This window comes from Ananas comosus, linkage group 9, assembly GCF_001540865.1.
Source record: "Ananas comosus cultivar F153 linkage group 9, ASM154086v1, whole genome shotgun sequence".
In the NCBI taxonomy this organism is placed as follows: Eukaryota; Viridiplantae; Streptophyta; class Magnoliopsida; order Poales; family Bromeliaceae; genus Ananas; species Ananas comosus.
In genome coordinates this window covers 8,788,025-8,803,312 of record NC_033629.1, presented here as the reverse complement: position 1 = coordinate 8,803,312, position 15,288 = coordinate 8,788,025, and the positions used below count along the sequence as shown (strand labels likewise).

Sequence of the window (15,288 nt, the reverse complement as noted above, 5' to 3'; positions counted from 1 at the left end):
ATAGGATGAATGATTTATCTACTTTCCCAGCAAAATAATGTAGCACATGCTAAGACCTTTGTATAGAAAAATTCAGTCCCACAAAATTTGATGGGCGTTTTAAATATTTTCGGGCGCTGTTTTTAACATCCGCAAAATAATATATATTGAAACTGGCCGCTACAAATTATTTATTGACTGATTTTGACTTGAGTTTTGCTTGACGGAGCATTTTAGAATTTTAAATTTTATCACTTTTCCGTGTATCTAGATGTAGATTTTGCTTTAGTGACTATTTGACCGTACGGTCGTGCACTCGCGCCCGCGTTTGCAGCACACAACTGCAAAAGAGCGATCTGTTGAGAAAGCTCCAAATTCAGAGCTTTCTCAAAAGCCGCGTGGTAGGTCCCACCGTTAGTTTTTCAGAGGTTTTTCTTAAAGAGTATAACTGCAAGTCTTTCAAAATATTGTTTTTATAGATTTGTTAATGTAGCAGGTTAGCATCTAGCTGATATAAAGAGTTTTGACTGATTGTTTCCCACATGGATTCCACATGGTTTACCACCGCATCAATAACTACGAAAAAACTCTTTCAGGGGAATGAAATGCGTTTCTGTTTTTAGTAACAGAGCATAATCATGTTTTCGTGCAAAATTTGCACAAATTTACATAGGTATATTAGCACTGATGAGGACAGATCAACTCCTCCTTTGTTGCTTCACTACTTGGTGTTTCTCTTCAACAGAGAAGAGACCAAAATGCATTTAAGCAAGTAGGTAGGAAGAAGCCCTCATAAAGGAGGAAAAGTCCACAAAGTTAGTATTTGAGTACACTACTCTTTACCATAATAGAAAAGAAGAGCATCTTTCCAATGAGACAGTAAGAAGATGTGAACAATCTCTTATGTCATCTACTTGTCCAATTCTGGTTCTTCTCGTGTCAATTTCAGAGCCTCTTGGTGAAGTAGGAAAAGAAAAAAAGAACAAAAGGTCCAGCTAGCTCTAACAATATAGAAGGAAGAAACAAGTATTTTTTCAAAAAAAAAAAGAAAAAAAAGATAACGTACGAAATAAGAAATCTTTGCTATTCAAAGTTGCTGTTCGGAGATAACAAAACAAGAGATATTTCACCGCTAGAGTAAAAAGAAAGTGGAGTTATTTTTTACCGTAAATATTCACTTTCATTATTTGATTGTCGTAAATTAAATTTGTCTGTATCTCTGCTATCCCAAAATACCATAATTGAGTTTGCAGTGGGTAGTGTTAAAGTCAATAATGAAAGAGAACGAAATAGAAAAATAATAAAAAATTAACTGCTGCAGCCTTTTTCTCTTTTTTTTTTTTTTATGTACTAGTGTAAGAATTTTCAGTAAAATAAATAAAGAGTGAGATAGATAGTTAACCGTTTCAAAATCATAACTTTCTATTAAACAAACAGCAGTGAAAAAATCTTCTCACCTGAACTCAGTATATAACAGAAAACTATTTTCATCCTTAAAATCACTTACAGGCAAACAAACAAACAAACAAACAAACCAACCTTACACCGGCCTTATTTGCCTGGGAAAAATAAAAAGGCAATCTTTTTGAATCTGTTATTTCATTACCATCAATCTGCCAGAATAGAAGAAAATGTTGCCTCCAGAACTTTCACTCTCTTTATATAGCAGTGCTAGCAGTGCAATAGCATTACATTGAACTTGCAAGGCCTTAAAAAAATAAAAGAAAAATTAACCCTACTTTTAGGTTAAAAAAAAAAAAAGAACCATTCTTAAATCTTTAAGCCTGCCAGACTCTCTCATAACCATTAACTGATGAAAATCTGTCCAAAATTCCCTCATACTATTCAGATTTCATCTCAAATATGCCCCCTGACTTGAACTTTTCACAAGGATATAAATTACAGCTACTTGTGAGCCAGAAGATATTCCCAAGGCTGAGTAATAAACAGAACAACAAGCAATCAAAGAAGCAATGAGAGGTCCATATTCCATCTTTCACCTACCCCAGCTGGCATGGTCAAAAATAACCACAAGGATCACCAGTCAAAGTAATGCTGCTCTTCCTCTTACAAGACATTAAGACAAAAAAAAAATAAAAAAAATCCTTTTCAATTCTGCTTCTGAAGGAGTAAATAAACAATTATGTAACAATCATGTATTGCACAATTATATAACAATCATGTATTGCCTCTTTTTACCACAACTAAACCTATTTTGCCACCAAACCTTGCAAATAGGCTAGATTATACTTCCAATCCTCAAACTATGAGGCGCGTGACACTTTGGTCCTCAAACTTCGATTTACTGTAACGTTAGACTTGAACTTCCTAAATTATTGCAATTCCATCCTACAATCCAATTTAGCTAATTGAAAATTGATGTGTCGTCCATGTGAAAGATTTGTAGCAATGCTATGAACGATGACGCGATAATAATTAAGATATTATATGACTTCCACATTAGCGACATGTCAACAATTAATCAACTAAGTGGAATTGTAAGACTTGATTGGAACAATTTAAAAAGTTTTCAGTCAATTGCAATAAATTAAACTTTGAAGACTAAAGTGTCATGCGCCCTAATAGTTGAAGGGTTGTAATTTAGCCCTCATAAGTATATAATCTGAAGATGCATATCCAGATAAGGTCTATATAGCATGCCTCTGAGTTAATCCTCCACATTAAAGTCTACCAATAAAAAGAGATGCAAACTTCTTGATTCCTTTTCTCTGGTATTATTTGATTGTTAAGTTATCAAACTTTCCAACTCGAAGATGGCAGTTAACAGAGCAATTTACCTTTTTCTTTTTTCTCTCTTTTTTTTTTTCCCCTGGTGTCAATGAACCAATTGCATCAAATTGATATTGGCACCAAATAAATCAAAACCATTGAAGGCCACATTTTCGACATCACAAAAATTTGTTCATCAGCAGGACACATGAAAAAAGCATTTGGATTCCATCGTACCATTGATAACACTATGAAACACCTTCTTGAAGAAAATTATGCATGCCAAATTTTATAATAGACAAACCCTGCCGTGATTTGATCACAAGATTTAGAAAACAAATAGGCAATGATGCAGAGAACTCGGCACAACGAGCTTAGGAACTATATTTATGAGCTATATATTTTTGTTTTTTACTATAACATCAAAAACGAATAGAAACACTTAAATTTGTTACAATGCCAATAAGTTGTTGGCAGAACAGTCAGATAGTAACATAGAAATACAAGCACTTTATCATTACTACTTCACAATCACCTCTATCTCTCGTTCTATATATATATATATGCAGGTTCCTAATTAACAAACTTTAGTAAAAACACTTGAAGCAAATAACTGAAAAAAAAGACAACTGCAAGTATAATACAAGTAGATGGACTTTGAAACATGCTAAATATGAATGGCTTTTATTTCATATGTGCATTTGTCTAATAAAGAACTAGCTACAAATTAAAATCACCGCTTCCGCGGAACAGAACCGACTTTTTTTTATTTCTCATATGTATTTGTCTTATAAAGTAGTAGCTACATTCTGAAACTTACTCACCCCAACGAATAAGGAAGGGAACAAAAAGATCAAAGAAAAAAAGAAACAAAGCACGGAGCTGAAGAGGAAAATGGTAGTCGATGTTGAAAAAACATCAGTACGAATCATCATCAAAGAGAACTACAAATCATTATGGAAAAAAAATTACCCATCATCTATGAAAAGACAACCTCAATCTTCAAACTGAACTAACCGGATCTTCAGAATCAATTGCAAGAAAAGTATGAAGACATCCTAGATTTACTCCCAGGCAGCAGTTACTGCTTTCCTCAAATTCAAACTGATTTAACTTGATTCTGAGAATCAACTACTCAAGCGAATATAGAGACACCCGCCCTAGGCTTCCTCCTGGGCATTAGTTGACGGCTTCTTGCCCTTGGAATCATCAAGATAGTGTTGATATAAATAGGAAACAAATCCCCAAATAGAAATGAGCATTGCCATTATCTTCACACCATCCATCTTATCATGGAAGAAGATCACCGCAAAAATTGGCACAACTGGTAACGAAAGAGTGCTAATGACATTTGAGAAGAGAGATGTAACTACAAAAATCAATCCAACCACCCCGACCGAAGCGACTTGCCAAGAAACAGCCGTCCATACAAGAGTCATCACATATGACACTGTCCCAGTTTTATATGCTTCCATCTCTCCCTTCAAGCTCCTCCACTCACCACTCGCAAAAAGCCCAACCACAGAAGCACAAGTTGCTACAAGAGCAGTGTATATCTGCATATCCAGTACAACTGAAAAAGTTTCCCTCTGAATAACCTTCTCAAAAGTCAATTGCATTAGTGAGAGAATGAGCGAGTAGGTGGCTGATGCCCCCAGTGTCAGCACAAACCCTAAAGCGTACTTTCCCTTTGGGATATCAGTTGATCCCCCAGAATCGTCGTTAACACCAAGGAGGGCGGCTGAGAAAGTCAAAAGGACGACAGAGTTGAGTATCGAAGGTGTGAACTTTTGTGCATTAAGGTAGTAGGAGAAGATTGCATTGAAGGCTAATTGACTAGCACAAATAAGAGAGTAAGTTGAGACCGGAAGGTATAAGAGACCGTAAGAGTACATTAAGTTATCGGCAGCTATTATGAGGCCCAATAAAAAATATATAAGAGAAAGTTTTGCAAGGGGGAGTTGAGTGGTAGGAATGATCGTGGAAGAGGATTTAGGAGAAGGAAAAAGAAGTAGAGGAATGAAGAGGAAAGGAAATCCGGCAGTTTGGACAAATGTGGCCATCCACTTGCTATTTCCACCTTGGTTGTAGTAGAATCGGCCCAGGAGGGTAGCAACGGTTTGGCCGGCAAGGAGGAAGAAGATATTCACAACCACCAAGAGCCACCATTGCCACCGAGGGAACGTCGGATTTCGCAGTGAATGATTGTACATGGATGATGCGTCTTTTGATGATCCGGGCATCGAGATTTCTATAGCAAAAAAGTGCACGCTTGTTAAAATTTTATATGATCTTAAGAGCCAAAACAACAAAATTGTATAAGGTAGCAAATGAATTCTAGTGCATGCTACTGCTAAGAGTTAGATTTGTTTTCTTATTCTCTTTTAATGTACAGAAACAATTTTTCAGCTTTCCAACTACTTTTGGTTCTATTTATAAGGAGTCTGCATCAGCAAATTGCACGTTTGAAATAGCAAATTATAAATTTGCATGCAACTGAACAACAGCAATTGTTTAATAAATGCACATATTTGAATTGAATCACACTTCTTTCCAGTTTTTGCGAGAACAGTTCATTTTTTCTTTACTTATGCAACTTTAATAAAACATATTTCTTGCTCAACTTTGAAGAGCAGCTTGATTCTTATTATTTCTCCAATTTCATTTAAAACAAACGATCTTTTTATATTTTCCTCGTACCACTTCTCCCTTCATGTAAGCGGTGCATAACCAGCAATAAGCCATCAAGTCAATAATGAACATCAGGGTCATCTAAGTGCAAGTTTCTTGTCTAAGTTATCCATGGATAAGAAAAAAAAAAAAATAGCAGTCTTTGTCTGGAAAAGAAATAACTGAATTTCCAAATCCAAATGCTTTTTGCACAGACAACTAGATGTTATATTACTCAAAATGAGTTCACACGAGATTATATATACATTATATTACTCAAAATGCTGTACCCAGATTAAGTGTAAATTACTTATAAATCACTTTCAACTATAAGGTTCAACATGTTAACTTCATGCAATTTTAATTGAATCTTGCTATATGTACAAAACCAGCTTGATGTTCATTGACTCTTGTTATATGTACAAAATGCTGGAGAATCGGGTCCTTTTCGGACTTATACTCGTCGTCAGAACCGTATTCGAAATATTTGGTTGGATGATGGACCATTACTAGAAGCCTAACTTGACCTCGAATCAGATTCAGATCCTGAATCTGAGGTTCGGTGGGTTAATCATGAAAGTTTTATTGGATTAGGATTTTTTTAATTTATTTGGAAGTTTTAGATTAGAAGTCTACTCCTTTTTAGAATTGTATTTTGAATTCGACTATGAGAATTTATTTAATTTTCTTTTAGGACTCCTAATTGTATTCCTCGCCGCTTTAATCTTATACTCTATAAATAAGGATCGAGTCTCTATTGTAATGCCTGCTTTCGATGAATGAAAATTGAGTTATTTGAATTCCTCATGAATTTTTTTTGCCTTCTCGAAAGCGTTGATCGGAGCGAGTCCAGCTCGGGAGCGAGTATCGCGAATTATCTCTTTTCCTTTTCCTTCTCTTTCCTCTTCTATTTTTTTATTTTATTTTAGCAGTTAGATCAATTCCAATTAAAGAGGGCCGTTGAGATCAACTTATCAGCATGGGACCCACCCGCGAGATCCCTCCACAAACTGTATGTGGGATTTCCCCTCTCATCTGTACGTCTGATCCCTCCCTCCTTCCGTCCGTACGGGTGGAACGGGGGCGGACTTGATCAAAAGGAAAAAAACAACAACAACAACAATCTGACGATCCGCCGTGGTGGTGACAACCATCCAATCGAGATTGCAATCAAGTCTACTTCGTGGAAGCAAACTGTCGTCGAATCGATTGATTTCTCTTTCTTTGCGACTATTCCTAAACCCTAATTTCTATTATCATTATCCTATCGTTTCGAAACCCTAACCCTAATCTCTTTTCCACTAGTTTAGAAATTCTAGCGAAGCGGCTAAGATCCGATGATCGAAAGGAATTAAAACTAACTCGTCCGCATGCGTGCGATGAATCTGTAGACCACCCAAATGCCATTATACTAAACCAAATTTTAGAGAAAATGAGCAAACTTGAAACACTTCGTACCAACTTTCAAAATCTAGCTATTGAGGTGCAAGATCTTGAAACTCAAACAACCCACACTTCTCTCTACATCTCTGGCGCACCAGTAGCCAAAAGATAACAACAACTCATTCACCACCACCACCGCAACACACACACACACACACAAAAAAAAACAAAACACAAAAAAGAACAAAAAATATAAAATTCATCCACATACCATTTTGAAATGGCCTTCTCAACCCTTTCCTTTTTTTTGATTTTTTTGAATTAAATAATTTGAGTCAAAAAAAAAGAATTTGATAATCAAATTCATTAGTAATTGTACCAATTTAACAACTTTAATCGCTATTTAGTAATAAAAGTAGACCAATTAATCGTTAATAACTAATAGAACCATTAAATTTACTAAAATATTTACCTCAACTAAGAATTAAAACTCGAATACAAAATCTCCATACATTTTAAAACCCCCCCAAAAAAAAAAGATTTGTGACGCCCTAAACCCATCAGAAAACTATAATTTAATCTCGGGAATCGGAAACTTTTACCTCCTAGGTGGAGTTGGGATCGTCGAGGATCGTCCATGGCTCTGGTTTCCGCCTCTTGATTGTCAAAGCGACGAGGGGAGGAGGAGGAAGAGAGAAGAAGAAGACGACGACGACGACGAGACGTGGGTAAAGAAATCGAACGATTCAGTGTTTTGTAGAGGGAGCGCGGAGACAGCATCCATCGGTTCGGTTCGGTATTTTTTTTTTTTTTTTTAAAAAGGGCAATGGTAGACCTACGACAACCCTTTTGGGGTGTTTGTATAGATCTTAGTACTTCAAAAATTAGTAGATATCTTATACCTCTATTTCAGAATTTATAAAAAATTTAAATATTTTTTAATAAAAATAAAAAATTAATGTGATAAATAAAAAATTAATAATTATTGGACAATATAGATGTAAGATATATATCCCACTTTGAATGTGCCATTAGTATCGCTCGCTCTTATTTTTAACTAAAACTAAAAAGGATAGGCGAACTGTAACCACCCAACCCACTAGCAATAATAACTCGTTGGACCTTACCACCGGCCCAAAATACTTAAGCCCAGTTATTATTATTAGCATGTACTAAAACTAAAAAGGATAGCCAAACTGTAACGACCCAGTCCACTAGCAATAATAACTCGTTGGACCTTACGACCCAGCCCATTAGCAACAATAACTCGTTGGACCCTACCACTGGCCCAAAATACTTAAGGCCAGTTATTATTATTAGCGTGTAGGCTTCATATAAATTGATCGGAATCAGTATCCCATCCAATGTGGGACTATTGGGGCGTTACAAACTGACTCGATCACAGACAGACCAGCACTTTGCCTTGCATAGTACTTAACTCTCACACTTCCGGCTGATATTCGGCTCTGATACCAATTGTAATGACCCAGCCCACTAGCAACAATAACTCGTTGGGCTCAAACCACCGGCCCAAGATGCTTAAGAACAGTTATTATTATTAGCGTGTAAGCCTCATATAAACTGATCGGAATCAGTATCCCATCCGATGTGGGACTATTGGGGCGTTACACGAACTCTACAAATCCACATTTAAGGCGATAGAAATACAACATTTTTTAATGTAGACTTAGCATTTTCTTTTCTTTTTATTTTAAAATAAAACTTAATTATGAAAAACCCCTACATTTTACCCTATGTCTCAATTGCCTTTCTATATAATAATTTCAACAGTATCCCCTCTTACTTTGTCTCGTTTCTCAAATAGGTCCTTTCTTTAGGTTTTTTCGTTAAAACTAACGGCCGAAGCTAATGCCCCTGAGTTATAGGACATTTTGAACTAATTTCTTAGTTATAACTTAAATTCAAAATCTAAAATTTGAAATCTAAATTTTAGATTTTAAAATCTAAATTTCAATTAAAATTAAATTCAAATTTGAATTTAGAATTTAAAATCAAAATCTAAAATTTAATTACAACGGAGAATAACTTGGCCTATGAGATAGGTATAATTATGATGGACAACAACTCCGCAATCCTCCGAGATTGGAACATCTTGTCCTGGAAACTAAACAGTTCACTAGTCTTAGCAATCGACAGTTGCTCGAGTCAGGCAGGTGACACTATCCATTAGGATTCATAAGTTGCTAGACCGATCAACACTGATGATCGATATCCAACATTTTGGTCCTAAACAGCCCACGTTTAGTGGTCGTGCTTACTACACCTATCACGCATCGAGTCGTGCTACTAGCATCTATCACCCATCGAGTCTTGATACCAGCATTCGTCACCCTTTCGGCACTCAATGTCGTCACACCTACTGATAAAATCCAATCATGTAACCTTTAGGACAAACTCAAAATCTAACTTGCTCTAAGTGATCAACTCCAATCCCTCATTGCCCAGCCAATAGTCCAATAATAATTATGTTGAAAGTGCCAATATTCCTAAGCTGATCTGACCATCAATTTGCAAAAGATAACTAGGAACATAGACATGCCCTACTTGTTTAAGAGACTAAACAAACCTATATAGGATAAAATATTCTACTTATAAATGAAATTTTATACATGCACTCGCATCCTCAGATGCGTCGTCCTCTTATCAAACCATGCTATAAACTCAACTGTTGGATGCATAGCATGTCCCCTAATCTAGATGTGATGCTGAGAGATACCCTATCGAAACTACAACAAGCACAGTACACAGCTTCTTACATGTAATCGCACAGGCAGAAGCAATAGTCTGAGTCGTACCTGATCCTTGGTGGCAGTTGGCTTGAACATGCCTCCGCAACCAGCACTTGTAACGGTGGCCGTGTAGGCAGGAACATACCATCGTCAAATGCCTCACATTGCAAATTGCACAAAACCTACCGCTTAGCTATTGACTGATCGTCAATGCACTCCTGGCAGTTGACTGAGGTCGGGAATGCATATGTGGCCGTTTGCTGCTTGAAACCCCACCCCTAGTTTTGAAATGAGGCCATTTTTTCTTTGCCTTTGCCCGCAATTTCCTGCTCAATGTGGTCCTTTTTAATATCACTCTGATCGATAGGACTCATTCGAGACACTCATTGGAGATTAGAATTGGCAAGAAAGGAAAGTAATCATCGGATGTCGCACCGCAGACCCTTCGTGAATATCTTGGACTTGTGCTATTCATCACAAACCACAAATGGGATCAAGTCAACGATGCGGGAGAAGACTCACTCGTAATCCTATTGTTACGCCCTGAGACCCAGCGAAAACCTATATGGCACGTGTATAGACCAAGTCGTGCATATAAGGTACCCACCAGTATATGCAAGGCGTCTACCACAAATATTTTGTAGAAAGATATACACATCCTAAACAAGGTGATTAGAGCAAGTAAACATAAGGTACACTATAAAGAGGTACATCACACAAGTCTAACAAGATCAAACTCCAAAGAGATAATATCTTTTTAACCCCTGAAAACTTTTGATGTTTTCTATTTACCCATTGGTTTCAAAAATATCCTGAAAAGTTTCTCTTTCTTTCTTATATATTCCTATTTTCTAGGTTTATTGGAAAGAGTTTGAATTTTTAGAAAGGTATATTAGAAAGTTGATTTTTTGAGGGATAGATATGAAAGGAGGAAACTTTATAGGGGTATATAAGAAATTGCCTAAACTCCAAATTATAAGAAAATATACAATAACTACTTTTGGTTCTATTTATAAGGAGTCTGCATCAGCAAATTGCATGTTTGAAATAGCAAATTATATATTTGCATGCAACTGAACAACAGCAATTGTTTAATAAATGCACATATTTGAATTGAATCACACTTCTTTCCAGTTTTTGCCAGAACAGTCCGTTTTTCCTTTAATTATGCAACTTTACTTTTTTACTTCTTAAAACATATTTCTTACTCAACTTTGAAGAGCAGCTTGATTCTTCTTATTTCTCCAATTTCATTTAAAACAAACTATCTTTTTATATTTTCCTTGTACCACTTCTCCCGCGGTGCATAACCAGCAATAAGCCTTCAAGTCAATAATGAACATCAGGGTCATCTAAGTGCAAGTTTCTTGTCTAAGTTATCCATGGATAAGAAAAAAAAAAATCTCGCAGTCTATGTCTGGAAAAGAAAAAACTGAATTTCCAAATCCAAATGCTTTTTGCATAGACATCTAGATGTTATATTACTCGAAATGAGTTCGAATGAGATTATATATACGTTATATTACTCAAAATGAGTTCACATGAGATTATATATACCAAAACGCACTGCTTGTTCAATTAAATCTGTACCCAGATTAAGTGTAACTTACTTATATATTACTTTCAATTATAAGGTTCATCATGTTAACTTCATGCAATTTTAATTGAATCTTGCTATATGTACAAAACCAGCTGATGTTCATTGACTCTTGTTATATGTACAAAATAATGGAGAATCGGGTCCTTTTCGGACTTATACTTGTCGTCGGAACCGTATTCGAAATATTTGGTTGGACGATGAACCATTACTAGAAGCCTAACTTGAACCTAAGTCTGATTCAGATCCTGAATCTAAGGTTCGGTGGGTTAATCATGAAAGTTTTATTGGATTTAGGATTTTTTTAATTTATTGGAAGTTTTAGATTAGAAGTCTACTCCTTTTTAGAATTTTATTTTGAATTCTACTATGAGAATTTATTTAATTTTCTTTTAGGACTCTTAATTGTATTCCTCGCCGCTTTAATCTATACTCTCTATAAATAAGGATCGAGTCTCTATTGTAATGCATGCTTTCGATGAATGAAAATTGAGTTATTTGAATTCCTCGTGAATTCTCTTTGCCTTCGCGAAAGCGTCAACCGAAGCAAGTCCAGCTCGGGAGTCGGGAGCGAGTCCAGCTCGGGAGTGAGTACTGTGAATTATACTTTTCCTTTTCCTTCTCTTCCCTCTTCTATTTTTTATTTTATTTTAGCCGTTCGATCAATTCCAATTAAAGAGGGCCATTGAGATCAACTTATCAACACAGGATCCACCCCCGGGATCCCTCCACAAACTGTATGTGGGATTTCCCCTCTCATCCGTACGTCTCATCCCTCCCTCCTTCAATCCGTACCATAGTTAGTTAATTCGGATTCGGCAAAAATTCAGTACGGGTATAATTCGAATAAAATTCATCTTCTAATTATTAAATTCGTTGAAAAAAACGGCTAAAAAACGGATTCGCTAATTATTCGGATACGTGATTTATACAGATATTACACGTTTACCAATTAAAAATTCGGGATCAAAAATTCGGCTATTAAATTAATTTTTTTTCCTCTCAAGATTTATGCTATTAGCATAAATACTCATATTTTTTAAGAATTTAAGAATAAAGAGCTACAAAATTAAACTAATTAAGAAAAAAAAAATAATAAACCATATTATGCCTTACAATAAAAAATAATTAAGCAAATAAGTTGCCAAAGATAGTCCATATTTAAATGTAAAATATAAAAGGTTCACATACAAACATAGTTAAAAACTAAATACAAGATGAAATTGACACTTTGTAAAGTTGCCTGGTTGGCTAGAAAGAGCACCACAAGGCTCCATCAAATATATTGGAGGTTCTGAAATTTCTGGTGCCTAAGTTAATTAAGATTATTTAGCTCTATGTTTTGGTCTTCTTTGTGCATAACAGAATGGACACATTCAATTAAGCAATAAGCAGTAAGCACTCGAGCCAATTGTGTATAAAAAAAAATCCATCAGGACTAAAAGCTTCCAACTTTTGCTTTGAAGAACGAAACTCAAATCGTACCTGGTTTGTATTTGTAAAGAACCACCCGATCACTGATCTATCGTTGGATGGCGGAAGCGGAAGCGGAAGCGGAAGAGGAAGAGGCGACGAGGAGGGTTTCGATTTCTGAAGAGTGAAGAACTCGATCTTCGATCTTCGATTTCTGAAGAGGAGGGCTTCCGATGGCGTTCGGCGAGCGGCCGGAAGGGAAGAGGGGGACCGCCGCAGGGGTCGGTGGCAGGGCCGCACCGCCGCAGCCGCAGGGGTGAGAAGTTAGGGCAAACCCTTTTTTTGGCAGGGGTGGGGGTGGGACTCGTGGGAGGGAGAGCGAGGCGATTCTTTTCAGGAATGGGTTTTTTTTTTTTTTTTTTTTTCTTATTTGGGCAACCAGGAAAGCGAATGAATTTTCCTGTTTTGGGCCACCCGCGAGGGCCATGAGTCCGCATCGCACGTCGTAGGCTCGTAGCTCGCAAGCAGCAACCGGACCCTTTTTTTGGGCCCCATTATTCGCGAACCACGTTTAATTCATGAATAATTACTTTTGCCCAAAAAAACGTAAATTTTTTCCGAATTTTTGGAAAAAATTTAAAAACGGTTGTTTTATTCAGCATTTTAAAAATTCACAAATAATTCGCAAATAATTCGCGAATTAATTAACTATGGTCCGTACGGGTGGAACCGGGGGGTGGGGACTTGATCAATAGAAAAAAAAAAACAACAACAACAATCCGACGATCCACCGTGGGCCGTAACAACCATCCAATCGAGATTGCGGTCAAGTCTACTTCGTGGAAGCAAACGGTCGTCGAATCAATTAATTTCTCTTTCTTTGCGACTATTTCTAAACCCTAATTTCTATTATCATTATCCTATTGTTTCGAAATCCTAGCCCTAATCTCTTTTCCGCTATTTTAGAGATTCTAGCGAAGTGGCTAAGATCCGACGATCGAAAGGAATTAAAACTAACTCGTCCACATGCATGCGATGAATCCATAGACAACCCAAATACCCTTAGGCCCTGTTTGGATGAGCAGTAAATAAATTTCATGGAGTTTAAATACCGTAGTTTTGGTCCAAATGAAATGGAGTATACTGTAACTCCAAAAAAATTCCACGGGTTTATTTTAAAAGCTGTTTGGATACACATTATACAATTCTACAGGATTTCTAATAACTTTTAAAAATTAGCCCTAGGAGTTAGATCTTGAACACAAATTGAACACAAATTGACCATCTAGCTTACATTGAACATAAATTGACCACAAATTGACCATCTAGCTTACATTGAACACAAATTGACCATCTTGCTAATGTTGCTCTATAAATTCTCTAATTATCTTTGTATTGGCTATTTTTTCTTTCGGAGTAGAAAACACACTTTCCGTTTTGCAATTCTTATCCCAGATGCAACTAAACTGCTAATTGGAATTATCGGTTACCTGAGCTATTCACATAAAAGATGTTGCAAAAATGTTCTATTGGAGCAATATTTTCTACTAAATTATACTAAACACATATGACAACAATCCAAATTAAAAACTTAGAGCAGTTTTTAGATCCGAATCAAGAACTTGCTGATCCGAAGATTCCACAGACACCAAATTAAAGTTTGGTTTCTTTACTTTCTAAAATGGAAGCTATTGGAAAGAAAAAATAAACAAAAAAAAAAAAATCTGATGATTCCTTCAAAATGGAACCTATTGGAAAAAAAAAAAAATTGACCAGTCCGTCCTTCTTTACCTGTTGGAGGAGGAAAGTGGGGTGGCGCCTCTCTAGCCATCACAAGGCGAGGAGCGATGGGGGACCGGTCGTGAGGGTACGGTGTCGGTGAGAGAAGACCGAGGCAAGAACTCAATGGCGGCCGAGGTGACTGCGGTAGCGACGGCGGCCGCTGCGACTGTTACAACACGGGATCCACCCCCGGGATCCTCCACCCTCTGATACAAGATGCGAGGATAGCCTTGTTCCAACCCGGGGTGGGAACAGTAGTTCCCACCCTTATAAGGGTGGGAACTACTGTTCCCACCCCGGGTTGGAACAAGGCTATCCTCGCATCTTGTATCAGAGGGTGGAGGATCCCGGGGGTGGATTGTGTTTGGGTACAAGATAGGGGATAAGCCCCTTATCATCTATCTTGTACCAGATCCAAACAGAGTGTTAGGGTATAGTTTAACTATACCCTATTTTGTTGGGGTGTTTTTGAAGCATCCAAACACCTCTTAGGATATTTTTCCTGCACCTATAGCATAGTTATACTTTACTTTAAAAAAGTAACCATCCAAACAGGGCCTTATACTAAACCAAATTTTAGAGAAAATAAGCAAATTTGAAATACTTCGTACCGACTTTCTAAATCTAGTTATTGAGGTGCAAGATCTTAAAACTCAAGCAACCCACACTTCTCTCTACATCTCTTGCGCACCAGTAGCCAAAAGATAACAACAACTCATTCACCACCACCATCGCAACTCACACACACAAAAACAAAACACAAAAAAGAATGAAAAATATAACACTCATCCATATACCATTTTGAAATGGCCTTCTCAACCCTTTCTCTTTTTTTTTGATTTTTTGAATTAAATAATTTGAGTCAAAGAAAAGAATTTGATAATCAAATTCATTAGTAATTGTATCAATTTAATAACTTTAATCACTATTTAGTAATAAAACTAGACCAATTAATCGTTAATAACTAACAGAACCATTAAATTT

The 15,288-nt window shown here is 36.6% G+C and overlaps 1 protein-coding gene across 2 annotated transcripts; it reads right to left on the bottom strand.

The window, feature by feature from the left end:
• On the bottom strand, nucleotides 3,431-12,938 carry LOC109715548 (probable purine permease 11). Of its 2 annotated transcripts, XM_020240626.1 has the most exons (3): nucleotides 12,595-12,938; nucleotides 9,579-9,838; nucleotides 3,431-4,960 (listed from the first exon to the last, which is right to left on the bottom strand). In XM_020240626.1, the coding sequence occupies exons 2-3, from the start codon at nucleotides 9,658-9,660 to the stop codon at nucleotides 3,870-3,872; spliced, it is 1,173 nt and encodes a 390-aa protein (XP_020096215.1). In that variant the 5' UTR covers nucleotides 9,661-9,838; nucleotides 12,595-12,938; the 3' UTR covers nucleotides 3,431-3,869. The 2 variants fall into 2 exon arrangements, with proteins under 2 accessions (XP_020096215.1, XP_020096216.1); XM_020240627.1 differs by lacking the exon at nucleotides 9,579-9,838.

Bases quoted from the DNA above. Each gene is read 5' to 3' on its own strand.
- LOC109715548 (XM_020240626.1), bottom strand. From the start codon at position 9,660: ATGGTATGTTCCTGCCTACACGGCCACCGTTACAAGTGCTGGTTGCGG. The intron at 4,961-9,578 runs GTACGACTCAGA...TTTTTGCTATAG, and splicing joins CAACTGCCACCAAGGATCAG to AAATCTCGATGCCCGGATCA.